The sequence below is a fragment of the Mus musculus genome, chromosome 2 (assembly GCF_000001635.26).
Source record: "Mus musculus strain C57BL/6J chromosome 2, GRCm38.p6 C57BL/6J".
In the NCBI taxonomy this organism is placed as follows: domain Eukaryota; kingdom Metazoa; phylum Chordata; class Mammalia; order Rodentia; family Muridae; genus Mus; species Mus musculus.
The window spans coordinates 102,362,093-102,388,932 of record NC_000068.7 but is presented as its reverse complement, the minus strand read 5'-3'; the positions used below and the strand labels follow the sequence as shown (position 1 = coordinate 102,388,932).

Below are 26,840 nucleotides of genomic sequence, written 5' to 3'. Positions count from 1 at the left end.
TTGGGTAATTGAGTCTATTGATATTAAGAGATAGTAAGGAAAAGTAATTGTTGCTTCCTGTTATTGTTGTTGTTAGAGTTGGAATTCTGTTTGTTGAAAGATTACTTTCTTGCTTTTTCTTGAGCTTAGTTTCCCTCTTTGTGTTGGAGTTTTCCCTTTATTATCCTTTGAAGGGTTGGATTTGTGGAAAGATACTGTGTAAATTTGGTTTTGTCATGGAATACCTTCGTTACTCCATCTATGGTAATTGAGAGTTGTGCTGGGTATAGTAGCCTGAGGTGGCATTTGTGTTCTCTGAGGGTCTGTATAACATCTGCCCAAGATCTTCTGGCTTTCATAGTCTCTGGAGGAGAAGTCAGGTGTAATTCTGATAGGTCTGCCTTTATATGTTACTTGACCTTTTTCCCTTACTGCTTTTAATATACTTTCTTTGTTTTGTGCATTTGGTCTTTTGATTATTATGTGATGGTAGGAATTTCTTTTCTGGTCCAAACTATTTGGAGTTCTGTAGGCTCCTTGTATGTTCATGGGCATCTCTTTCTTTAGGTTGGAGAAGTTTTATTCTATAGTTTTGTTGAAGATATTTACTGGCCCTTTAAGTAGGGAATCTTTACTCTCTTCTATACCTATTATCCTTAGGTTTGGTTTCTCATTGTGTCCTGGATTTCCTGGATGTTTTGGGTTAGTATCTTTTTGCATTTCACATTTTCTTTAATTGTTGTGTCAGTGTGTTCTATGGTATCTTCTGCACCTGAGACTCTCTCTTCTATCTCTTGTATTCTGTTGGTTATGCTTGCATCAATGGCTCCTGACTTCTTTCCTGTTTTTTCTATTTCCAGAGTGGTCTCCCTTTGTGATTTCTTCCTTGTTTCTACTTCCATTTTTGGGAAGATGTTGCATTCCACTCACCAGTGATCCTAAGATCCTGGGTGTGCTAGGGCTCCTCTGGGGACAGTGGGACCATTTGCAGAGTTCAACCCAAGGTGGCCTGGAGCTAGTGCCTACCAGAAAGAACCTTTGCCGCTGGTGCTGGTAGGGCCGGTTTCCTAAACCCTGTGTCCCTGCTCCTGCTGGCACAGGCCAGTTCTTCTAGTCTTATATCCTTTCAGTCTCCTCTTCCACAATTTCTATGAACCTTGGAGTGAATGATAAAGAAGTCTCATTAAGAGCTAAGCATGAAACAGTCTTTTTTTTTTTTTAAAGATTTATTTATTATTATACATAAGTACACTGTAGCTGTCTTCAGACGCACCAGAAGAAGGTGTCAGATCTCATTACGGATGGTTGTGAGCCACCATATGGTTGCTGGGATTTGAACTCAGGACCTTCGGAAGAGCAGTCAGTGCTCTTACCCACTGAGCCATCTCGCCAGCCCTGAAACAGTCATTTATACTTAGGACTTTCACTGCTTATGCATCTCTTAAGTAACTTGCCCACTGGAAAAAGAAGCTTCTCTGACCAAACCTGAATGACAGCAGTAAACTATGAGCATAAGCACAAATATTTATAAAACAAGTTGATGGGCATATCATGTCCATTTAGCTAAATGCTGATGCTATAACTTCTCCAATAGGGCCCATGGCCTCTCTGGCCATGGGCGTTTAGTCAGGTTTCAGTACCAGATGTGAATTAAGTCCAAACAGAAAGGAGTTGGTTACCTCTAGAAAAAGTGATGCCATTGTTGCACTAGTGTACACATTACTGCCTGGAACTTAACAGGATCCATAGCTGAGTAAAACTGTTAGTGACATCTCTCCTGCAGCAGCAGCCTGCATGGAACCTTCTGGCACTATGAAAGCTAGTCAGCATGGAGGAAACTTTCAGTTCAGCTCCTACTTGATTCTTCTATATCCTGTAACCAAAGTATGTGGTATCTTCAGTGACATGGTCTTAGCATATAGTCGTGGGGAGAATCCAACAGCAATAAGCAATAGCCTTATCATTTTGAGGGTCTCTGGGGCTCCCCTGGCTGGTAACTCAAAGGCAAATAGCCCACCTCTCCAACTGGAATTTTCATTTAATAATTTTATGGTTTCTGGGTCTACTCATTGAGCCCTCTTTTCAAACTTTAAAAAAATCTTTCTTTATGTTTAAGTTTTTGTACATTAGTATACAATATTGAACATATTTCCCCTCATAATCTCCCTTTTCCCAACTCTTGTCTTCTCCTTGGTCCCCTTAACATTACTTCTGCTTTCAAGTCACAGGTACAATATGTACACATACATTTAAGTACAAATACAAATAAGAGAACACATATGCTATTTAGCATTTTGCCATTGTCTTAGTTGGCTTAATATGAGTATCTCCAGTTGTTGCCATTGCCATAATTTCATTCCTTTTTTGAAAACATTTGCATTGTGTGTATGTATATATCATACTTTTCCATTCCTATGTTGGTTTCATAAAAAGGCTGTTGTGAATAGTGTTGCATTAAACATCTACCTCTGTATCTTTTTGTTCCCCTTGAGAAAGGCCTAGCTATCCACAAACTAGCTCTGTAGACTAGGTTGGCTTCCCAAGTCAGGAGATTCACCTGCCTCTGCTGGGATTAAGGGTGTGTGCCATCACTACCTGGCTTTTTATTTGCTTTTTTGTTATTTGTGTTTTGAAACTTGGTCTTGCTATGTAGCCCTGGCTGGACTTGAACTCACAGAAGTCGACCTGCCTCAGGCTCAGCCTCTGCCTCCTCAGTGCTGGGATTAAAGATACGCACCACCACACCTGCCTCCACTGTCACCTGCCTCCTGTATCGTTATCCTGATGTGTGTTTGCTGTTTTCCTGCAGGTTCTAGAGGAAAGCTCCTAGAGCCCAGGAGCCTCAGCAGTTCAGATCTTAGATTAAGGTTTTTGATTTATTGCCATTTGATTTTTGTGTAGGAAAAGAAATATGAATCTAATTTCTTCTACAGGTGGTTGCCCCATTTCCCTAGTGTATATTTGACAGCTTTGTCAAAAATTAGGTGACCATGCTGTGTGGTTTCTGGGTCCTCTTGGTCTACATTTCTGTTTTGTACAGTACCATAAAGTTTATTCATTATGATTCTGTAATATAAGCCAAGATTAAATAATTGTGACCATTCCAGCATTGATTTTTTTTTTCCCTCCCTGCTTGGATTATTTTGGCTATTTGGAGTCTTATTCATAATGTTTGTGAAGAATGCCATTTAAAATCTGATGTGGATTATTAAATATGTAGACCACTTTTGGTGATATCATTATTTCAACAATATTAATTCTGTAGTCTTTGAGAATTGGAGGTCTTTCCATTATCTAGAGTCTTCAGTTGTTTTTTTTTTTTTTTTTTTTTTTTTTTTAAGGTCTTTAGGTTTTTTTTTTTTTTTTTTTTTTTAATAGAGGTCTTTTAATTCTGTGGTTTGGTTTAGGCTCAAGATTTTATTTTATTTTTAAGCTATTACAAATGGGATAGTTTTCCTAACTTGTTCATGCAAAGTTTGTTGTTGGTACATAATTTTTTTTTATCTTTATATCCTAATTCTTTGCTGAAGGTACCTAAGTCTGAAATTTGCCTTGTAGAGTTTTAAGTCTTTTAAGTATATGATCTACAAATAAAAAATATTTGCAGGTCTGACTTTTCCTTAGTTGTTTGTATTCCCTTCCCCCCTTTTTTCTTTTCATATTTTGAACCAACCTTGTGGTGTAATCAACTTCATCATGATATGTGATGTTTTTAGCCTATTCTTGAATTTGGTTCTCAAGTGTTTTGTTGAGAACTTTGTCATCTATAGTTGTTGTTTTGTCCTTAGGGTAATACTGGCTTCAAAAGGCAAAGCGTAAAAGGTATTTAAAAAAATGGAATTAAAAGTTAGAGCAGTCTCTTCTTGGATCCCAAAAATTGGAAACTGACATTTTGTGCTTGGGTTAGGGAAGGTAAATTGAACCTGTCAGAAGATTTATGCTGGTGCTGAGCCTGAACCCTACAAGAGTCTCAGTCACTCTTCACTTTAGTAGCTTCCTTTTGCATAGCAAAGGCTTCTGCTGTCCATATGTAGCTTTGTAGTTATTGGGTTGGGCATGCTCTTTTCTTTTTGGAGACTCCCCAGACTCTGTCCCCTAGGGTGGTTAATGTTCTCTCTGGGGTAGATTTGGAGGATGTATGTCTCCCAAGTGTATTGGGGGTGGGGATGGCAAAACAGTCTTGAGATTTGTACAGGATCTGTCTTTGACCTTTCAAAACCTAGAAGGTATTCATTAACTGCCCCACTATAGGTGCCAAGTACTTCTTTGTTCAGAGTACTTGCCTCTACAGCAAAGTATGGCAGAGTGGTGGCTCTAGCTTGCTAACCTCAGTCTCAGGAATACTGGACCTCATAATTAGCCTCTGATGATGTCTGCCGGAAAGCAGGGCTCCTTTTCTCAGTGACATCATTTCACTGAGCCTCTTGCCCCTGGATGCCTCTGCTTTTTAGTGACCTGTTCTCTCTCTACACCTGCTTTCAGGGCAGTCTCTCTCTCACTCTGGGCTTTGGTGGTTGAGTTCTGGCTCTCTGACTTAATTGTTTCCCTTTCTCAGGCCTCCAGAGTAGCTCAGTTTGAAACAGTCGGTATCTTCCCCCTCTACTTAGTGCCTGGGCACTGCTCTCCTAGTATAGCCTACCAGATTGCTGTCTGTTTGTCAGAATATGCATAAGGCTCCATAGAGTACAGGAAGGAGTAGGTGTGGGGAATACAAGCCGTGGATGGGGTGAACTTGGACCAGAATCTTCCTTTTGTAGTTTTGCATCAATTCTAGAACTTGTTAGAGACAGGTTTGCTCTAAGAGACTTTCATTTTCATTTCTATTTGGGGGTGGTTGTATTAGGGAAGCTATTCTTCATACTTGTTTTGAGGCTGAACATAGCAGGCTCAATGTAAAGCCCAATGAATGTTTGAAAATAACTCTTGAATTGGCTGGAAATGTAGAATGTAGGATTTCCTGAAGGAAGGCTCTCAGATGCTGCTCTGTGTGTCCCCTGGGGAGGCCATGCTTTTGATGCTTTGTGGGCAGGAGGAAGGATTCTGGTGGTGAAATGCATTTTTAGGAAAAGACAAAGGGTTTCCTCATCTCTAAACTAGCAAGGTACAGCTGCCTTCAGTCTGTCATCTGCTTAGGGATTCCTTCATTCTTCGTTTTCTGAAGGAAAGACAAGACAAGGCGGCAAGACATGGTTTGGTGCATTCCTTTCTTTTTTCTACAGCCAGGGGTAAAGTCATAATCCATTAGTGTTCTTGCTGAATAGCTTAAAATGGGTGCCAGCAGCTGGAAAGAGAGAGAGAGAGGGAGAGAGGGAGAGAGAGAGAGAGAGATGCTGGGGAAAGCTTTCCAGGGACAAGTGACCTGCTTGTTCAGCCAATGAAAATAGGTTAGAGGAATGATATCACCAGACAGGCTTTTTTTGTCTGATTATCTTATAAAAAGCAGGATTGTATCTGGCAACCTAAGCCTTTTTTAAGTACTAAGGTTTCACCCTCCCTGGTATATGACTTCTAAATTTCTGTTCCCAACTGTCAGTTGCAAGACCATAGAGATTAAAAGCTTAAACGAGTAGAGAAGCTAGTTTAAAAAATAGAAATTACCAAACTTTACAACCATGGCTAGAATGGAAATGTGATCTGAGTTGTGTTCAAAGAGCACATCTAAAGCAAATGCTGGGCATGGTCACATGACCTTAGACCTTCTGCTTGTAGTCTTGGGAGGGGAAGGCAGTTAGTGGGAGAAGAGCCATTAGTGTATTCTAATTTATGGAATGGATCTTCCAAAGGATTTCCTGTTTGGGAGGGATTGAATTGACTTTGTAGCTGATCTTGAGTAAGTGATTTCTGTAATATGTTTATTACATATTACAGAAATAATTGACCTTAATTGACCCTTCTCCCATAAAAAAATAACAATAATTGTCTTTATGCTTGTTTCCTTACTGAACAATAAGTGGTCTTGTCCTATTTCATAGAATTTCTGAGATAAGAAAATAAATTAGTTCTTGTGACTTGAGATTTTGCTACATGCATGTATTACAATAAGAACATTTTTCTTAAGATTTTATATTCAGTTATTCATTTCTTTCAATGGACATTTCACACCTTTGTTTTAAACACTACCTTAATGACCTAAAAATATTTGAAGGCATGCATGCCACCGTGCATGTGTGAAGGTCAGAGAACAAATTTGTGAAATCAGTTCTCTGTTTCCACCTTTGTGTGGGTTCCAGGAACTGAGCTCAGATCACTGGGCTTGCAACCACAGAGTGGCAGCACTTTGTCTGCTGAGCCGTTATTCTAGCCCCGGGAAAGCAACACCTTCTTGAAACAGGGTATAAGAGATACAGACATTAAACAATAGTTCTAGCCTTTAAGGAACTCAAAACATCCCAAATCAGAAAAAACAGTAATTAAATACATATTTCATTCTTTTTATCCAGTGCTAGGTCCTGTTCTAACTATCCTGGTATACATGAATGTAATTATCTCTCAGCAACAGGTACTATTATGGCTAGCTCCATTTTATAGAGAAAGAAGTAGAGGTGCAGGAGGTAAGATGACTTGCCTAATATCACACAGCTGGTGATAGAGTTGGCTTTTGAAGCCATATGGGAAAGGTCTGCCTTCTGTGCTGACCTTTACAGTGCTCACTAGCCACATGTAACATGACACTTCATGTTACAGAAAATGTCTCTAGTCGAGCTTGAATTGGGCTGTATGAATAAGAACTAGATTTCGAAGACCTAGTTGGGGATGGGTAGGAATCATAAGACTCTCTCTCTTTGTCTCTGTCTTTCTCCCTCCTTCCATCTCCTTCTCCCCCTACCTTGAGTGCCGTGTGTGTGTGTGTGTGTGTGTGTGTGTGTGTATGTGTGTGTGAGTGAGGGGGGGAGATAATTTATTAGGCAAGAAAGGATTTCCAAGAGAAGATATGGGCCAGAGCAGAAAAAGGTCAGAGACTTAATAGGTAAGACCTCATATTGAAATTACATGTTGCTGATATTTTAGACATAATAATTTAAGCAAAATTTATTAAAGGTGGTCTTACTTTCTTATTATAGCTACTCTAAAACTTAAGATTACATAGAGGCTTGCCTGGAGGTGGGGGCAGGGGCTCACACTACATTTTTGTTGGATTGTACTCTCAAATTTAAGATTATATAGAGGCTTGCCTCTGTGGGGGCTCACATCACATTTTTGTTCCACTGTACTATAAATGACAGGCAGGTGTCATTTTGGAACACTTACTGTATGCTGTACACTCTGCTAATACTTCTGCAGATATTTCAAATGACCTCATTTTACCCATATCCATTTACTCATAATTACTTTTGTGTATTATCCCTGTTTTGTAGGCAAGAGAGAAGAGTTTGAGAAATTTAATAATTTGTCCTAGATTACTTAACTAATTAGTGACAACTTCAAAGCCATGTGTCTGACTCAAAAATTTGCTTTCTTAACTATAGTAATTTGATTTGAATTTAAACCTGATATGAATACTTCTGTATCAGATACATAAAGTTTCAAAATAAAAATCAGTAGTCCATAAGATAGAAATTCTTTTGCAGGGCCTTGACATAGTTGAGTCTGAGATGAAGCAGTGAAATCATCCTGAGCAAATTGTGTTTATTTAATTTTCACTCCCTCCCTCCCTCGCCTGCCTCTCCCCCACCCCCCACCCCCTCCTGCCCTCCCTCCCTTCCTTCTATAGCCTGGCTGGCTTGGAATTCACTATGTAATCTAGGCTAGTTTTCTCCTGGGTACTGGGATTAAAGGAAAGTGCTACCACATCCAGCCACAAATTGTGTTTAGTTTTCGTTCCAACCATTTGTACTTTGACTCCTTGTCCATGGAGAAGGGGAATGGGGCTGCATGCCTTCCTTAGTTGTTTGGTCCTCTCATCTGATAAGATAGACTTGCTTTCTGTGTCACTGTCCTCTCTGTCCCCTGAAATACTGTGTTTGAGAGATCAATCATATTCTACCTAGTAACTCTGACTTTTTTTCTTCTAGAGCAAAGATTCCGGTGGACTGAAGGCAGCAATGATAGAGTTGGTGGAAAGGTTAAAGTTCAAGAGCTCAGACCCTAAAGTAAGTATTGTTTTGGAATTAACCAGGTATTGGTACCTTAAGCATTTGCTCTCCTTGGTCTGAGTCCAGGGAATGTTAATGATCATCTATTTAGATCAGTTAATCCTTAAGTTTTCTGTCCAGTTAGCCTGCAGTACCCTACCATTCCCTTTTTGGATTGACCTATTTAAGGACAAACTAGCTCAGGCTTTATGACCTGCCATTTGGGGACTGGGTTGCTTTATAAACAGTGATTGAATCATAGGGGACCGAGCACTATCTCTGTCCCACTTCTACTAGAACTCCTAATGCATCACAAAGCTTGATTAGTTCAGAGAATAAGCCTATTGCAGATTAAATTTACACAACAATTTTTATTGTTTATTTACTAACTCATTCACTCACTCACAGATTGATTGATTGATTGATTGATTGATTGATTGATTGATTGCTGGATTCTGTCTGCATGTATGTCTTTGCACTCCATGCATGCTGTGCTCATGAAGGAACTGGGATGGGTTTTTACCCACCATATGGGTGCTGGGAATCAAATTCAGATCCTCTGGAGTAGCAGCCAGTTCTCTTAGTAACTGAGCCATCTTTCCAGCCTCTGAGTTCATGTTTAGCTGTGTGTTTTGCTAAAGAGCAATGGAAGATGCCTAGATTGACTGTTTTCTATAATTATAAAACAATATATGCTTATAGATAAAAGGTACAGGTACTCAGAAAGGAAAGTGGAATGAATTCCCCTCAAATTAGTTACAACAATTGACAGTTTGGTATATAACTTTATAGATTTTTTTTTTAGATTTTATTTTTTTGCAAAAATTATATTATGCCTATGGTTTTATGTTATCTTTTTCATTATGCAAAATGTTCTAGACATTCATCTGTGTTGACAATAGAATGTTAGTTAGTCTTATTGATATGATTTGGGTCCTAGTTTACTTTAAATGTCAACTTGACATAGCCTAGTGCCATCTCGGAGGAAAGTTTTCATTAGAGAATTGCCTGGAACAAGTTGGCATGTGAACCTGTCTGTGGGGGAATTGTCTTAATTGCTAATTGATGTTGGAAGGTCCAGCCTACTTGAGGGTACCACCTTACCTAGGTAGGTGGTCCTGTGTGAGAAGGCTAGCTAAGTCAGCAAGTAGCAGTCCTCCATGGTCTCTGCTTCAAGTTCTTTCTTGAGTTCCTGCTCTGGCTTCCCTCCTGTATGCATGAGGACTATGATATGGAAATGTAAACTTATCAAGCAAGAGAAAGGGAAACTAGAACACTTCATTTTATTCAAAGCATTTCACACTTTCTTCTAGATCAACTGTTCTTAAACTTTATTGTTCATAAAAATCTTCCAGAAGATTTATTACAATACAGAGTTCTGGGCCTACCCCCAGAGTTTTGATTTGTTTGATGTGGGCTGATGGGAGCCCCACACTGTGTGAGAATCACTGTGCTAAACTTTGGGCTGTTTTCCTTTTGTTCTTTCTGATCATTTGTTTGTTTTGTTTTTCTGCTTTCTTCAAATAGAAGGGCACATAAAAATATGACTAAGTTTTTTAAATTTGAAAAAGAAAATGAAATATATAAAATCTAAGCTTAGGAAACAAATTGAACAGACTTATTTCTAATAGAGAAATGGCCAAGCCAGGAAGAAGGGAAGGGCTTCAAGAGGCGTGTGAGCAGAGGTTCTGAGTCAAAACAGCAGGAGGATAAGTAAGGACTGTGCTGTGGTTCTAAGAATAGTTCTAAAACTAGAGGAAACATAGGGAACAGCTCATGCAGCCAGCAGTGACCTTGAGAACAGGAATCAGCCAGTGGTGGGTTAGAAATTGCACAAGATGGGAGGAATCATGTAATGTATGCATGTGTTGCTCTGGTAGGCTTTGTTTTAAAGGTTACATTCCTCCAGGTATCTAGCATCTCCTATACTATGGATAAAGCTTGCTTTTAATGACAACCTTTAATTTGTAAGAAAAACAATAACAAAAAATGGTTGCTGGGAAGTTGCCTTTTAAATAATTAACTGTCTAGATGTGTTTAATATGGTCCAATTTGCAAAAATTTCATTTCTAGCCAAATATTCAGAAACATGCTACACAAAACAGAGGTTTGCTTTTTGTTTTTTGTTTTCTTTTTTTTTTTTTTTAAAGATTTTTTTATTTATTATTTAGAAGTACACTGTAGCTGTCTTCAGACACACAAGCGGAGGGTATCAGATCTCATTACAGATGGTTGTGAGCCACCATGTGGTTGCTGGAATTTGAACTCTGGACCTCTGGAAGAGCAGTCAGTGCTCTCAACCATTGAGCCATTTCTCCAGCCCTTGTTTTCTTTTTTGTCTCTTGCTTTGCTTATTTGTTTACATGTACATTTCTTATACTTTTGCTCAGCTTTAGTGAAATAAGAGATGTCCATCTGAGAGTGATACCATAGGCCTGTTATCTCAGAACTTACAAAGCTGAAGCAGGCTCACCCTGAGTTCTAGTGGGTTACACAGTGAGACTGTTTCAAATACTGAAGAAAACAAGACAAACAAAAATATATAGTCATGTAGGCACTTGTCTTTGGCAGATGGGGAAGCCCTAGACAGGTAAGAAAGTAAAAACCAAGTTCTTTTATATTAACAGTTTTCTTGAGTTTATCTGAGAAAGCACTGAACCAAAAGCGTAACATACTAATCTCAAACTAACCTTTTATGCAAGTAGCAACAGGTACATTTTCTATTTTGTGTTGATTTCTTTCCTCCAAAACATGCTTTTCAATGCTTCCTTTAAATAGTGTACTTAAAGCAAACATTTATAAACAGCATGGTTCTCTCATTCATCATAACCTTTTTTAATTTTTAACATTTTTTAAGTGTTTATATTTTTATTAAAAGACCGTGGGACTTTTAATGCTATACTTTATTTATTTATATATCAAAGGTTGTCCCTCTTCTTGGTCTCCCCTCTATGAACCCTCTCATTCTTCTCTCCCTTCCCTTTGCCTCTAAGAGGGAGCTCACTCACCTACTCCCTCCTTCCCCTCTAGCATCCCCCTTCACTGAGGCAAAAAGCCCCCACAGGATCAAACACCTCCCCTCCCACTGAGGCCAGATATGTAGTGGGAGCCATGGACCCACCTATGTATACTCTTTGGTTGGTGGTTTAGTCCCTGGGAGTTCTGTTGTGTCTGATTAGTTGATATTGTTGTTCTTCCTGTGGGGTTTCAATCCCCTTCAGCTCCTTCAGTCCTTCCCCTAACTCTTCCATGGGGTCCCCAGGCTTAGTCCAGTGGTTGGCTGTGAGTATCTGCATCTTAGTCAGTTGCTGGCAGAACCTCTCGGAGGATAGCTATATCAGGCTCCTGTCTGCAAGCACTTCTTGGCATCAGCAGTAGTGTTGGGGTTTGGTGTCTGCAGATAGGATGGATCCCAAGTTAGGGCAGTCTTTGGATGGCCTCTCCTTTGATCTCTGCTCCATTTTTTTTGTCCCCGCATTGGCAGGAACAATTCTGGGTTAAAACTTTTGAGATGGGTGGGTGGCCCCATCCCTTCACTGGGGCCATGTCTATCTACTGGAGGTGGTCTCTTCAGGTTCTACCTCCCCACGGTTGGGTATTTCAGCTAATGTCATTTCTTTTGGGTCCTGGGAGCCTCTCAAATCCTGGCTTCTGGGACTAGTGGTTCCTCCCATTCCCACCCCAACTGCTACTTATTTCTGTTCATTCTCCTGGTCCTCTAGACTTCTCTCCTGTCTTTTCCCATACCTGGCCCTACCCTTTCTCTTCCTCCTCCCCTTCACCATTCAGGTCCCTCCCTCTCTGTGCCTCCTGTGATTATTTTATTCCCCCTTCTGAGTGGGACTGAAGCATTCACACGTTGGCGTTGTTTTGTTAAGCTTCATATGGTCTGTGAGTTGTATTGTGGATATTCTGAACTTTTGGGCTAGTATCCACTTACCAGTGAGTACATACCATGTATATCTTTTTGGGTCTGGATTACCTCACTCAAGATGATATTTTCTAGTTCCATCCATTTGCCTACAAAATTCATGAAGTCATCATTTTTAGTAGCTGAGTAGTATTCCATTGAATAAATGTACCACAATTTCTGTATCTATTATTTTGTTGAGGGACATCTGGGTTGTTTCCAGTCCTGGCTCTTATAAATAACTAAGGCTGCTAGGAACATAGTGGAATACATGTCCTTGTTATATGTTGGAGCATCTTTTGGGTATATGCCCAGTAGTGGTGTAGCTGGATCTTTAGGTAGAACTATTTCCAATTTTCTGAGGAACTACCAGATTGATTTCCAAAGTGGCTGTACCATTTTGCAATCTCACCAGCAATGGAGGAGTGTTCTTCTTTCTCCACAACCTTGCCAGCATCTGCTGTCACCTGAGTTTTTGATCTTAGCCATTCTGATTGGGGTAAGGTGGAATGTCAGGGTCGTTTTGATTTGTATTTTCCTGATGACTAAGGATGTTGAACATTTCTTTAGGTACTTCTTGGCCATTTGAGATTCCTCAGTTGAGGTTTTTTTTTTTTTTTTTTTTTTTCAGACAGGATTTCTCTGTATAGCTCTGGCTGTCCTGGAACCCAACTCTGTAGACCAGGCTGGCCTTGAACTCAGAAATTCACCTACTTCTGCCTCCTAAGTGCTGGGATTAAAGGCATTCGCCACCACTGCCTGGCTGAGAATTCTTTGTTCGGTTCTCTACCCTATTTTTTAATTGGGTTATTTGGTTTTCTAGAGTCTAACTTCTTGAGTTCTTTGTATATTTTGGATATTAGTCCTCTATCAGATGTAGGGTTGGTAGAGATCTTTTCCCAATCTGTGAGCTGCCCTTTTTAGTGTCCTTTGCCTTACAGAAGCTTTTCAGTTTCATGAGGTTCCATTTGTCAGTTGTTGATCTTAGAGCATAAGCCATTGGTGTTCTGTTCAGGAAAATTTTCCCTGTGCCAATGTATTCAAGGCTCTGTTCCACTTTCTCTTCTATTAGATTCAGTGTATCTGGTTTTATGTGGAGGTCCTTGATCCACTTGGACTCGAGCTTTGAACAAGGAGAAAAAAATGAATCAATTTGCATTCTACATGCCAACTGCCAGTTAAGCCAGCACCATTTGTTGAAAATGCTCCCCTCCAACCCCCCACTGTATGGTTTTGGCTTCTTTATCAAAGATAAAGTAACCATAGGTATGGGTTTATTTCTGGGTCTTCAATTCTATTCCGTTGATCTGTCTCTGTACCAATACCATGTGGTTTTTATCATTATTGTTCTGTAATACAGCTTGAGATCAGAGATTGTGATTCCCCCAGTTCTTCTGTTGTTTAGAATTGGTTTCCCTATTCTGTTTTGTTTTTGTTTTTTTTGTTATCCCAGATGAAGTTGAGAATTGCTCTATCTCTGTGAAAAATTGAGTTAGAATTTTGATGAGAATTTTGCATTGAATCTGTAGATTGCTTTTGGTAAGATGGCTATTTTTACTATGTTAATCCTACCAATCCATGAGCATGGGAGATCTTTCCATCTTCTGAGGCCTTCAATTTCTTGAAGTTCTTGTCACACAGATCTTTCACTTGCTTGGTTAGAGTTAGACCAACATATTTTATATTATTTGTGACTATTGTTTAGGGAGTTGTTTCCCAAATTTCTTTCTCACCCTGTTTACCCTTTGAGTAGATGAAGGCTACTGATTTGTTCAAGTTAATTTTATATCCAGCCACTTTGCTGAAGTTGTTTATCAGGTGTAGGAATTCTCTGGTAGAATTTTTGGGCTCACTTAGGCATACTATCATATCATCTGCAAATAATGACTTCTTCCTTTCTGACTTGTATCCCTTTGACCTCCTTTTGTTGTCTAATTGCTCTAGCTAGAAGTTTTGAGTAAAATGTTTTGTGTGTGTGTGTGTGTGTGTGTGTGTGTGTGTGTGTGTGTGTGTGCGTTGCCAGTTTACCTGGCACCCACAGAGACCAGAGGAGGGCATCAGATCCCCTGAGGGTAGGTGATTATGAGCAACCTGGTGGGTACTGGGAATTGATTCTATATCCTCTGAAAAAGTAGCCAGTGCTTTTAGCCATCTTTTCAGCCCTTACCCAATTTTTTTCAAGAAGTTGTTTTAAAGAAACAGTTCTATCAAATTAGTTTACATTGTTCTAACTTTAGTGGAACAAAGGTGGGATCTGGTCAGACCAGTAAGGTCGAAACTGTAGCCACTTTTTTCTTCTTACCAGCTTCTAAAGATACTCTTAAAGAGTGAAGCCAAAAACTGTTGAGCAACATGAAATTTGCTAGATAGATCTAAGGATGGCTTTCTTATATTTTGTAATTACAAGAACTTTATGGTCATTTTTCATAACTGATATCATTGTCACAGACTACAACCTAGTCTGTGCTAATTAGAATGTTAGAATTATAGGTTTTGCATTTAAAACTCCTAATGGTTAATCAATAACTAGTTTGAATTCTACTTGTTAATATTCTGTTATTTACAAGAATCAAGCCAGACTTCATCCTAGTGCTTGTCTTGCACCAAGACATTTATTGGGCAGTGTTTATTCCACCGCCTGAATTAAAGGCTTGAGATAGCTCAACTATCAAGTACTACATGTGAGCTTGCATCTTTGATTAAAGAGTTCTATGAATTAGTGACATGTTTCTGCACCTTTTATTTACAATGCTGTAAGCAGGAATACTGGATGGTAGAAGTCATGTTTATTTTGTTTTGTAACCTTGGCACTTAGTGGTATGGATTTGAAACACAGCACAGTAATTAATATATATCATCTACTACAACACCCATGAAATATTAGGAAATCCTGCTAATTAAGGTTGGGATCTACCATGTCTAGATAACGCCCCTGATCTTGGTGCAAAATGCAGGATTCTTTCCAGCAGGGCTTCATCTTCTCGACCTTATCTGGGAAGCTCCTCACCCCTGCCAGCTTCCATCCCCCAAACACACTGCGTGAGGAATGCCACTTAACCCTTGGTAGAAATTACAGGCTTAACTTCCTGATATGACTCACCATGCACATGAGGTATCCTCAGAACCTTAAACCTCAGCCAGTGAAACTTCACCCTAAAAAGAACCCCTTCCTACTTTCCACAGTTTATATAGTCCTTGTTCACCCTGAATAAAGTATATGCATACAAGCAGTTTTGTTGAATACTGTCTGAAAGAACTGCTTCATTAAATATCTCTGGAGGAGACTTCCTCCCTGCTGGTGACATTCACTGCAGACCCACCAATTCCAGACTTCACTTCATCCTTTCCAGTCTCTGCACACCAAGGGGAACTTGGCTGTGCTCCATCCTTCCCTGCTTGGTGTATGATGGCTGATACCACTAGGGATGAAGGAGAAAAAAACAGAATCACAATGAAGTAAACAATTTGTCTCATTTTATGAATGAACAATTGGAGACTTACAGGAGTTAAATAGTTTGCTAGTAAATGATGGATCAGAACTAAACATTTTTTTTTTAAAGTTGAGGGCTCTTTATATAGCCCTGGCTGACATGGAACTCAATAATGTAGACCAGGGTAGCTTTAGACTCATAGAGATCCAAGTGCTGTGACTAATGGCATGTGCCACCACACATGGCTAAGGACTTAACTTTTGTTTTGTCTTATCCCATGTTCTTTACCTCTACTCTGTGTTGAATCTGTAACAAGCAGATATAGGCTATAGCATGTAGACTGTTATGACCATTCTTGGATTATTTTTCCCTCACATCTTCTTTTCCCTTCCCTTATTGGGATCCTTCAACCCAAGTGACCACAGTCCCAGAGCACCAGAATTGGTTGGTAACTTTTTCTAAAGGACAATGTGGAAAGATGGCAGAGAGCCATAACATGTAGCTCTGGCTAAGGAAAGACTTGATTGGTAGAGGACAACAGTTGGGAAAACCACTCCTTTCTCAGGCTAGCTCTAGCTTCTGGCACAGGAACAACTGAGAAACAGTTGTGGTCCCTTTCATCTATGTAGACACCCAGAGAGTGCAAGGGGAAAATTAGTCTCTTTCACTTCTTCTTTATACCCTTGAGAAAGAAAATCTCTTTCTTCTTGCTTCTCCCTCTATTGGAAAAATGTGAGTTCTCTGTAAACAATTGAAAAATACTAGAAAATATAAGGAAGAAAGGGAGGGAGGGAGAGAGATGGGGGGGAGAAAAGAAATCACTTATTATTCAATTGCCCATAATATAAAATTATAAAATTTGGGGGTTTTGTTAGTGCTGGTTCTTGAATCTCAGAGGTGTTAAAATATAGGATACTACTATGCTTCTATGCTTTGCCTTTCAGGCTCGCTCGCTCACTCTCTCTCTCCCTTTCCCTCTCTCTCTCTCTCTCTCTGTGTGTAAGCATATACTATATAATTTTGTTTTCTAACTTTATACTTAACAACCTTTATAAATAAAATACTCCTTGAGTTACAGAGACGGAGTTTGGAGCTGAGATGAAAGGATGGACCATGTAGAGACTGCCATAGCCAGGGATCCACCCCATAATCAGCATCCAAACGCTGACACCATTGCATACACTAGCAAGATTTTATTGAAAGGACGCAGATGTAGCTGTCTCTTGTGAGACTATGCCGGGGCCCAGCAAACACAGAAGTGGATGCTCACAGTCAGCTAATGGATGGATCATAGGGCTCCCAATGGAGGAGCTAGAGAAAGTAGCCAAGGAGCTAAAGGGATCTGCAACCCTATAGGTGGAACAACATTATGAGCTAACCAGTACCCCGGAGCTCTTGACTCTAGCTGCATATATATCAAAAGATGGCCTAGTCGGCCATCACTGGAAAGAGAGGCCCATTGGACTTGCAAACTTTATATGCCCCAGTACAGGGGAATACCAGGGCCAAAAAGGGGGAGTGGGTGGGCAGGGGAGTGGGGGTGGGTGGATATGGGGGACTTTTGGTATAGCATTGGAAATGTAAATGAGTTAAATACCTAATAAAAAATGGAAAAAAAAATACTCCTTGAACCCTAGTTTGGGGGTACTAGAATCATGAAAGCCAGTTTTCCTTTATTGCCAAATAGAAATTTTGCTTAATAGGGCCCTTGGGCTTTTTCATAGCATGAAAAGATTCTGTGCAGCATTTTTGTTTTGTTTTGTTTTGTTTTTGTTGTTTTGTTTTCTTTGTATGTTAGCAGATATGACAGTCATAGTCTACAGTTATTCAGGAACAGTGAAAATATAATGCAGAGTTGGGCTCCTAGTTATATACCACCTACTTCATTACATCAGTGTCCTTACTGGTTGATATGCCCTATATAATATGGTGGCTGACTAGTGCTCATTTGTAAAGATGACCACCTGCTCCAGTCCTCTCACCACTTCATAGATAAAAAAACAGAACCAAGAAGTAAAAGACTTACCAAGCCAAGTATAACAGACAAGACAGTCTGATAGCTCTCAGAGCCCTAGCTTTGCAGTTGTCTTTAGTGTGTGAGTACAAAGAGATCACAACCCTCATGCATTTATGACTAGAATGAATAATGGTGCAGCCACATTGGTCAGTGGTCTCAGTCCCTTTAATTTAATAACTCTGATCACTGGGTTATTATATTATCCAGCAGTTCTCTTGTTGGGTACTCAAAAATACTTAAGGGAGATGAAAGCAGGTGAACATAAAAATATACACACTTATCTTCATGACAGCATTAGTCATTCTGTCCAGAAAGTAGAAACAACCCCTTTGTCTTTCACTGATAAATGAATAAAGTGTGGTACATCTACAGTTAGATACAATTTAGCAATAAAAAATGAACTAGTAATACAGGATATGCTATCAAGTACCCTTGAAAGTATCATGTAGTGGAAGAATAACTTTTTTCTCTATTAGAGTTCGGTCTTTCTGTTCTTTTCTTCTCTTTTCCTCCCTTCCTTCCTTCCTTCCTTCCTTCCTTCCTTCCTTCCTTCCTTCCTTCCGTCCTTCCATCCTTCCATCCTTTGTTTCTTTCTTTCAATGTATATAAGTACACTGTCACTGTCTTCAGACACACCAGAAGAAGACATCAGATCCCATTACTGATGGTTGTGAGCCACCATGTGGTTGCTGGGAATTGAACTTAGGACCTCTGGAAGAGCAGTCAGTGCTCTCAACTGCTGAGCCATCTCTCCAGCCCTTAGAGTTCTTAATTAGGAAACTTTTAACAGAAAAAGATCAGCAGAAGAAAAGAGAATATAAATTTATTTTCTAGTATAGCCCAGTGAATAGGCTTGAATTGAGGTATGAATACCTTTGAAATAGCCCAGTTCTGGGAGATGGCCAAAACAGATTGGTAAACCAAGAAGGAGAGGCTGTACGTGGTACATATGCTTTGGTGATTTAGAGGCACCTTCACTGTCTGTACAGAGAGGGAGAAACCCTTAGACAGATTTTCTTTGTAATTTCTCTCATGAGAGGGTAAGTTTTCTTCTGTTAAATAATTGCAGGTCATTGAGGGAATGGTGAAGTGCTTGTCATTTCAGTGCTCTGGAGACTGATCTAGGAGAATGCTGTGAATTCACGATCAGCTTGAGGTACATAGTGAGATCTTATCTATAAGACAAAATAACAGTAACAACAAACTCAGCTCAGAATAATCTAAAATGAATTGTACTTGGGGGTAATCTGTCCCATTCTCCAACAGTTATATTTGGAGTACTATGTTCCTGACATTTGGGGATATCATATCCCTTACATAAGTTTTTAAAAAGTTATTCACAGAGTACCAAATATTGTATGATTCTACTTAAATAAAAGCTGAGCTTGACAAATCTGTGGAAATAGAAAATATATTTGGTGTTTTCAAGGGCCCAGGAGAGGAACATTGGTGCCATTTTTAAAAGCATGGTGTGTCTTTGAGGGATGATGAAAGAAACGGCTGCGATGGGTGGTAATGCTAGTTCCATAACCCTGGATGCTGCAAATAACTTGGGTAAAAAGGAGCGGACAGTACACTTAAAAAAAAATGGAGTCAGGGTCTTTGTATATAGCCCTGGCTGTCCTGGAACTCACTATGGAGACCAGGCTAGTCTCCAACACACAGAGATCATTATGCCTCTGCCTCCTGAGTGCTCGGATTAATGGCATGCACCACCATGCACAGCACACTTTAATGAATGAATTATAAGACCTGTGGATTATAGTTCTTCACTTGAAATGTTAGCCATAAGCAGTGTCTTTCATTTTCTTCTTTAGATAGTGAATGAGGGTCAGGAACTCAAGGTTCACCTTTAACACAGAGAAGCAGTATTTATACTACGGTTATTCAGCACTCCGGCTTCTGGAATCAGCTCTCACCTCAAGAGGAAAGTTTGGGCAAATCCTGTGATCACTCACCTTTTGATTTATTTATTTATTTATTTATTTATTTATTTATTTATTTATTTAGGTAAAGTGGTGGGGGGTCAAATATACTTCATAGGTTGTATGGAAGATGATATGAGATAAAGTGCTTAGTTTGACATTAATGATGGCTACTTTTAGTTTTCTTGTAGTCTTGAGAAACCTCTTCAAAAGGGGGGCAAGTGGACTTGGGGACAACTATTTTCCTACAAAATTGAGAAGACTCTTCCAATCCTTTCTGGAAATAACTAGATTCTATATTGGATCAATTAACACTTCTAATAGGACACCAATATCTCTTTGAGTGATAAAAATATACAAACAGATTGAGTTAAATTCTCTTAGTTGGGATCTTTTGGTGTGGCCGGCAGCCTCATTTTGTTGGCCTGGTTTGGCTGTAGCTCTCTGCTCATGCAAGTCAATACAGATATATCCATCATGGGTATGTACAGCTGTGTAAAGGTATTCCTGGTAGAAACAAGCCAATGCAGATATATCCATCATGGGTGTGTACAGCTGTGTGAAGGTATTCCTGGTAGAAACAAGCCAATGCAGATATATCCATCATGGGTATGTACAGCTGTGTGAAGGTATTCCTGGTAGAAACAAGCCAATGCAGATATATCCATCATGGGTGTGTACAGCTGTGTGAAGGTATTCCTGGTAGAAACAAGTCAATGCAGATATATCCATCATGGGTGTGTACAGCTGTGTGAAGGTATTCCTGGTAGAAACAAGTCAATGCAGATATATCCATCATGGGTGTGTACAGCTGTGTGAAGGTATTCCTGGTAGAAACAAGTCAATGCAGATATATCCATCATGGGTATGTGCAGCTGTGTGAAGGTTTCCTGGTAGAAACAAGCCAATGCAGATATATCCATCATGGGTATGTGCAGCTGTGTGAAGGTTTCCTGGTAGGAACAAGAATCTACGGCATAGCATCTGTTGCGCTGTTCTAGACTAAACTAGCAGAATTCTCTGGTGCCAAGTTAAAAGAAAGAGCAGTTATGGTTCATTTAAGAGTCACACCACTTGTAGCCCCACTTTAAAATAAATGCCAGGAAGATTCTTTATTCTCCCTCTACTCCCTCTTATTTCCCCTGAATCTTTAGCCTTTCACTATACTCTTTTTTATTGGGGCCCTCAAGTCATAATGAACTTCTGCATACATTGATTATAGGCAGTTTAAAATAGGGGGCAATGATTTTTGAGTTACTAGGTGAGCTAGAGTATTGTTAGAAAATAAAGGGACAGAGCATTAAATAGCTTAATAAAACTAATTCACTGTGATGTCTGCCCTTGCTCCTTTCTACACTGACAGAAGACTTGATAATCTACTCTGCTGGCTGCTTGCAGGGGCTGATTACACGGCTAATAGGGAGAGGGGAGCTGAGCTGCCCAGTTTTTCCATAGCAGTCACGCTTCATGTTTGGAGTGCAGGATTGTATTTGACATTTAATTTAGGAGCCTGGGAACCTAGATAGAAAACTCTATAATGACAGTGGTGATAAAATCAGCTAGACTTTTATTTAAGAGCCTGCATCCCCTACTCTTCCTTCTCTTTTCCTGATAAGGTAAACCTTTCAAGAAATAAAATTATAGTATACTCAACAAAAAGATGCTTTCTTTGATAACTTAAAACTAAGTCTTCAGAGTGCAACTCTCAGTCTCCTGTGTCTGTATGTAGATGCTTTTAAGGTTGTGTAGCTATAAAATGTGAAAATAATGCCTCTTTAATTGTCACTGCATCTAGCTAGAGGGCTAAAATAAACAAAAATTAAGGAAATAAAGTACCTTATGGAAAGTCATAGAGCTTATGATGCTGATACATTTTCTTTCTGTGATCGTTTTGTTTGTTTGTTTGTTTCTGTTTTTCAAGAAAGGGTTTCTCTGGGTAGCACTGGCTGCCCTGGACTTGTTTTGTAGACCATGCTGGCCTCAAACTTAAAGAGGTCCAGCTGCTCCCCGAGCGCTGGGATTAAAGGCATGCCCAGCACAGCCCGCTTCTTTCTATGACTTTTATGTAGTATCTCTAGGCCATTATTGACATTTTCCCTATGCATGTACACCAGGAATAAATACTAATGCAGAGCTTATTCACACTTTCAAGGTGAAATACTTACATCAGGCATGATATGCTTCTCTTTCCATGGATGGTAAAAGTGCCAGAAGGTCTGGTCCACTTGGTATAGCACCTATTACCTGTCATAGAATAGAATGAATCATATTATGTTATAATTAATATTTTGAAGATGGAAAATTTTATTTTGTTGTGCCAGAGAGTGAACTGAGGACTTTGTCTATGCCAGGCCAATACCATATCACTGAATTACAACTGTAGGCCTTAAGTTGGAGAGTTTTGAGGAGATAGGAAACAATGAATGAACATTTGCTCTCACAGCCTTTGGGGACTCGAAAAGCATGTTAATTAATGAGCACTGTAGTTCTTTATTTTTGGATATACAGATGTTATTAAAATTCCTCCCCTTGAAGAGAGACATGAACAGTATCTACCCCTCCTCCTCAGGTCCAAGGACAAACCAAGTTATAATTCCACCAAGGTTCACCCAGGGGAACCAATTAGTTTATTAGATTTACTTACAGAGCAATGGCTGAGAGATTATGGACCAAGAGCACAAGTGACCTTAGAGTAGCACCCAGGAAGGATAGTAGCTTCCCTATAGCTGCATAAATGGAACGTCTACATCATTCCCCACCTTTATATTCTATTCCTTCCCAGATACCCCAAAGACCATATGTACTTAGGACAGAATTACATAGGAGAGCTGGCTGGATACTCAGGCATGGGTTGCATGATCCTCCTCACTGCCTGCTTCAAGAGAATGCCAACAGACAGAAAGCCAGCTCTAATGAGCAGTTCCAGCTCAACTCTTGAATATAGCGGTAATTTGCTCTTGAGGCTGTCTTACACAAAACAGGGTGTGCATTTCTCATATGAAAGGAATAGGGTTTACATATGCCCAGAAAAGGACATAGGATAAGAGTCAGGTTGTAAGATTGAAGAGACTACTGTGTCCACAGACTCTGCATAGGTGTCATAGAGCAGAATGTGACCTGTCCTTCCTACACATTCTGCTTTGCCACTATTGTAGTCTAGACTATTGGAGATGAATCTCAGCGAGGCCTTGTCAAACCAGAGAAGGTTTCCATTGCTTTTCAACAACGTGGAACTTGTGAGGCAAAATGTTGCAATACCCACTTACAAGCATGTTTTTCCTCTGTGCTCTCAAGAAACTAGGTTTTCAGTTCCCGAGTGTGGAGTCTCTCTTTACGAAAGCTTGCTAGGAGCAGCTTAGGAGAGCTCCGTGAGTACCACAGAAGCCCACAGTAACGGCTGAGATACTGTTATCTCTCAGCAGCAGAGTACTCATTGGTCTGTATCCTGGACTGACATACAGCTCTTTCCATGTGGTATTTTATGCTAAATTCATAAAAATATCTATGAGAACACTGTAATCCTACTTTACAAATAAACTTTTATTTGTCTGAGCTTCAAAAAGTGGCTTAACAGAGCCAGTCCTAAAAACTCTTTTTCTAGTACGTCAGGCTACCTGGGCTCTCTACCATTGTGAGCCCTCATAGGAGCAAAGACCTGGAAAAGGAAAGTTCCATAGCCATTGTCTTTCTGAATGTTCCTGGTGATATGCAGTTATTTTGGGCTTCAAGTTTTCCTAGTATACAAGTAAGTGGTTTTGAAGGGAAAGTGGAAAGGCAACTAGAATGGAGGGTGAGAGGCGAGTCTCTCTCTGTTCTTTAATTATATATTTTAAATTAGCTTACAGAGTAGTACGTTTCTGTAGTGTTTTCAGGCATCCTTAGTTTGGGTTAATGAAATCATCACTCCATCCTGTCCCCTTTTCCCACCCTCACCCTGTTAAAGCTTTCAACTCCAGTATCTCTCCACCTACTCTCATCTTGTGCTCGCCTCTCTCCTTACCCAGTCATGGTATCCTTTTAGATTCCTGAGCTCCATAGATATTAATAAATTATACACACACAACTAAAAATTCAAGCTAAGATCTACATATGAGAGAGAACATGTGGTGTTTGTCTTTCTGGACCTGGGTTAAGAGCTGAGTCCTTTTTCGTCTTCAGCAAATAGAATAGGCCTTCTTTCTCTATGCAAATGTAACATGCTCAAAAATAGTATAAATTCTGTGCCCACAAACTTGTAGTGTCATTTTCTACCTCCCACTTCATTACCAGTAGCTGTCTCTCTAGTTTATGCTGTGTTCAGGTGGAGCAGAAACTGGAAAACAAGACAGACTAGGATAGAAGCACTCTTCTTAGTTTTTATAGGTCCCACATGTCTCTCGAGACTGTCTACTTTTATATTCCCGTAGTGCAGGTCACCCTCAGAAGTGATGCTCAGCAGTTTGTGACTGTGGCCTCTCTTACTATTCTGGGGTCAGGCAAAGAGAGAAAGAAGCATCTTAAGAGCAACTGTCAATGTCAAGTCAGTGCGAACACAGCATCCCCTGTGAACTGTTTGGTGTTGCATCCATTTCAGTGTATGTCACTGGCTTACACATCAAGTTGTCAAGATAATAAAGTCACAGCAGCTGACAACAGGACAAGCAGTCCCACAAGGAGAAGATGCTTGGCAGAAATGCTGCATCCATAGTGGTTAGATGTTCATGTCTCTCACTAAAGGCTGCTTTGACAGTGACTGTTTCTCAGCTGCCTGGAGTGGACAGTGCTCTTCACTTCTCAATTTCATCAGCAGATTCACTCATGTGCTTATCAGGCCTTGTCAGGTACCTGAACCTCCAAGCCACATTGGCCTCTGATACGGATACACAGGGCATGTTTATGTTGAGGAAGGAGAGCTCTGGGAAAGAGGAAGAAGCAAAGTGCCAGATGCAAGAAAGCTTTAAAACTCAGGGCTCAAAAACGAGAATTCACAGGTTAGGGAAGCAGTAAATACTAGAGGAAGGATGGACTACTTTTGATTGAATTTTTGGGTTATTGTCCATGAGAATGTGCTTTGAAAAGTTAGAGATATAAATCAGATGAAAACTATCAAAGCTAAGGTTTTGCTTCTCATGTGGTGAGATTGGGGACTATATATAGTCACTAAGATTGAAAGGTTCAAAGGTGACATTGGAAGTCAAGGTCAGATAGCTAAGAATTCAGGGCCAAGGAGACATGAGTAAAGATTTAAGACATGGTTGAAAGTACAGTAGGATTCTAAGTATGGGCTCACATCAAATGCCCTGTGACTTAGAACTTTTAGAGAGTTGGTCATGGGCAGGGATGGGATTAAGTTAAAGGGCTAAAATAGAATAGGCAGGGGGGGGGGGCTGAACTGGAGGGCTGAAGTGTGGGTCTGGGTGTCTACTGAAACCCACTGGAGGGAATGCTAAAGAGAGTAGGGGGTTTTCATAGGGAGGAGACACCGCCAGCTGTACTGTAGAAGGTAAGGGTAGTGTGGCTTCATTCAGAACCAGCTGCCTACCACTGTATGTAAGACCCAGAGATTAGGAGGGAGGAGAAGAAAATAAAACTGACTAGTGCGAGTATCCTGGATGCCTGCCTAAATGCCCTTACTTTGAACAGAGGTGGGAGGGCACATCAGCGTTTTATGGAAAAATAAGATAGATAGAAGGCAAATTATGTACTCAGACTATGCAAATTTGAACTCCAGCCATTTACTTGGGGCAGAGTTAATTTCTTTCCTTACCTCAGTTTCTTCATCTGTAAACTAAATAAAATGATAGCTTCCTCACAGTGAGGTACCTAGTGTGATGGCTAACTGAAGAAATACACACATCGAGCTTCTGATAGTCCTTAACACAAGAAAGACTGGGGTGTGTGTGTGCAAAACGTAGGCATGGTAAGGAGGAGTTAGTGGTGATTCAGCTTGAAGTGTGAGGCTTTAAGTACTAGAAAAGTACCCAGATAGAGAGGGTCATGCGTCAAGAGGAACACTAAGATGGGTTGCCTGGAGAGAAAATCCAGGCGTAAAGGGCCTTCTCCAAGGTTGTGATAATTGCATTCCAAAGATGGGATGAAATTGCTAAAGCAGAGTCTAGTGCTTCTCATTACTTGCAGCAATGTCCAGACACTTGATTGCCACAGCTGAGGTAGGGAGGATACTGCTGGCCATCATACAATGCCTTAGCATCTCCCAACAGCAAGGAATTACTACCTCTGAATGCCAGTGGTGCAGGGTTGAAAACTCTCAATCATAGTGATGTGTGAATAATGTGTGGCATTGCCAAGATGAAGTTGGTAATGAGGGAGCTAGAGAAGTGTCACAATTGTGAAAGAATTCAGACTAAGGGCATAGCTCCAATTCTATAGACAGTTCAGTGGGAAGCAATATGAAATTGGTGACTAATGTATTCCTTAATGGTGGGGAAGAAAGGGCTGCATGTATTACATGTCTTGATAAAGTTTGGTTAAAGCTAGGAGAGATGGGTGGTACTGATGGGCAGCATTAGCATAGGAAAAGGTTCTTCTGTGGTTTCTATACTTCTTATTTGTGCCGTGTCACCACAACTGCTGATTTGTACTCCATTCCCCTGAAGAGGGAAGCTGCTTATTTGGGTATCAAATGTGTTCAGAGACAAATCTGGATTGGTTTCAGTTTATACAGTTATATCATTTTAAAAGAAAACTATATTTGGGGTTTATTTTTTGTAAGAAAAAAATGAGTCTCTAAAATGTTTATTGACAGTCAAAGTCAGCTAGTTGTTCAGTTGTGAAAGGCAAGGCTGACTTAACATTCAGCGTCTCTGACCTTCCTCCTGTGGGTTTTCAGGGTAGAATGTGGCATGGAGCGGTTGTCACTGCTTTTGGAACAGGATGACTAGAGCTGAATCTTTGGCTTTACTGTTGTTACCAGCTGTGTAATGCTGCTTATTAGAGACAAGCACTCTATTACTGGGCTGTATCCCTACACGAAGACTTGAAACATCACTGTACTTAACGTCTTCTCAGATGTTCTCAACATCCCAGTGCAAAACCCAAGAAAGTCAGGCTTAAAACTAGGTTATGGGAATGGCTTTACTAAGAATGTTGATGATGGAATGTAGTTCAGAGTTCACATCTGCTGTGTTTCTAAACTGCTTGGTAATTTTCCCAGCCTAAGAAATGCTTTGTTGTTTAATTCATAAACAAGCTTTTTCAGTCATATATGAAAACATGGACTTGTGTGATCTTGACATTGAAAGAGGCCTACTTCTCTGGAATACATATTTATTTATTTAGGAGTACATCTTTATTAAGCCATATATATTATTATTATTGTTCTTTTTAATATGTCTTCTCTAATTAGTAAAAGGAAATAAAACCTTACTCTTCTATAGTTCAGCTAGCAAGGCGTTAATAGCTTCTAGTTCATGTCAGATACTTTGAGTGGATATTGTTTTTGAATACAAGCTTCTTTTTTTCTTTTCTTTTCTTTTCTTTTTTTTTTTTTTTTTTTTTCGGTTTTTT

At 39.9% G+C, this 26,840-nt stretch overlaps 1 protein-coding gene and 1 long non-coding RNA gene across 2 annotated transcripts in view; one reads left to right on the top strand and one right to left on the bottom strand.

The window, feature by feature from the left end:
* Trim44 (tripartite motif-containing 44) overlaps positions 1 to 26,840 on the top strand; it is a 100,782-nt gene that overhangs the window by 11,968 nt on the left and 61,974 nt on the right. The window contains exon 2 of the mRNA NM_020267.2: positions 7,992 to 8,069. Coding sequence (NP_064663.2) covers positions 7,992 to 8,069 — 78 coding nt within the window. The remainder of the gene's footprint in view (positions 1 to 7,991; positions 8,070 to 26,840) is intronic.
* On the bottom strand, positions 18,230 to 22,689 carry Gm52521. Its single transcript, XR_003953883.1, has 3 exons — positions 22,601 to 22,689; positions 21,500 to 21,578; positions 18,230 to 18,584 (listed from the first exon to the last, which is right to left on the bottom strand). It is a non-coding gene; the product is annotated as a predicted gene, 52521 (long non-coding RNA).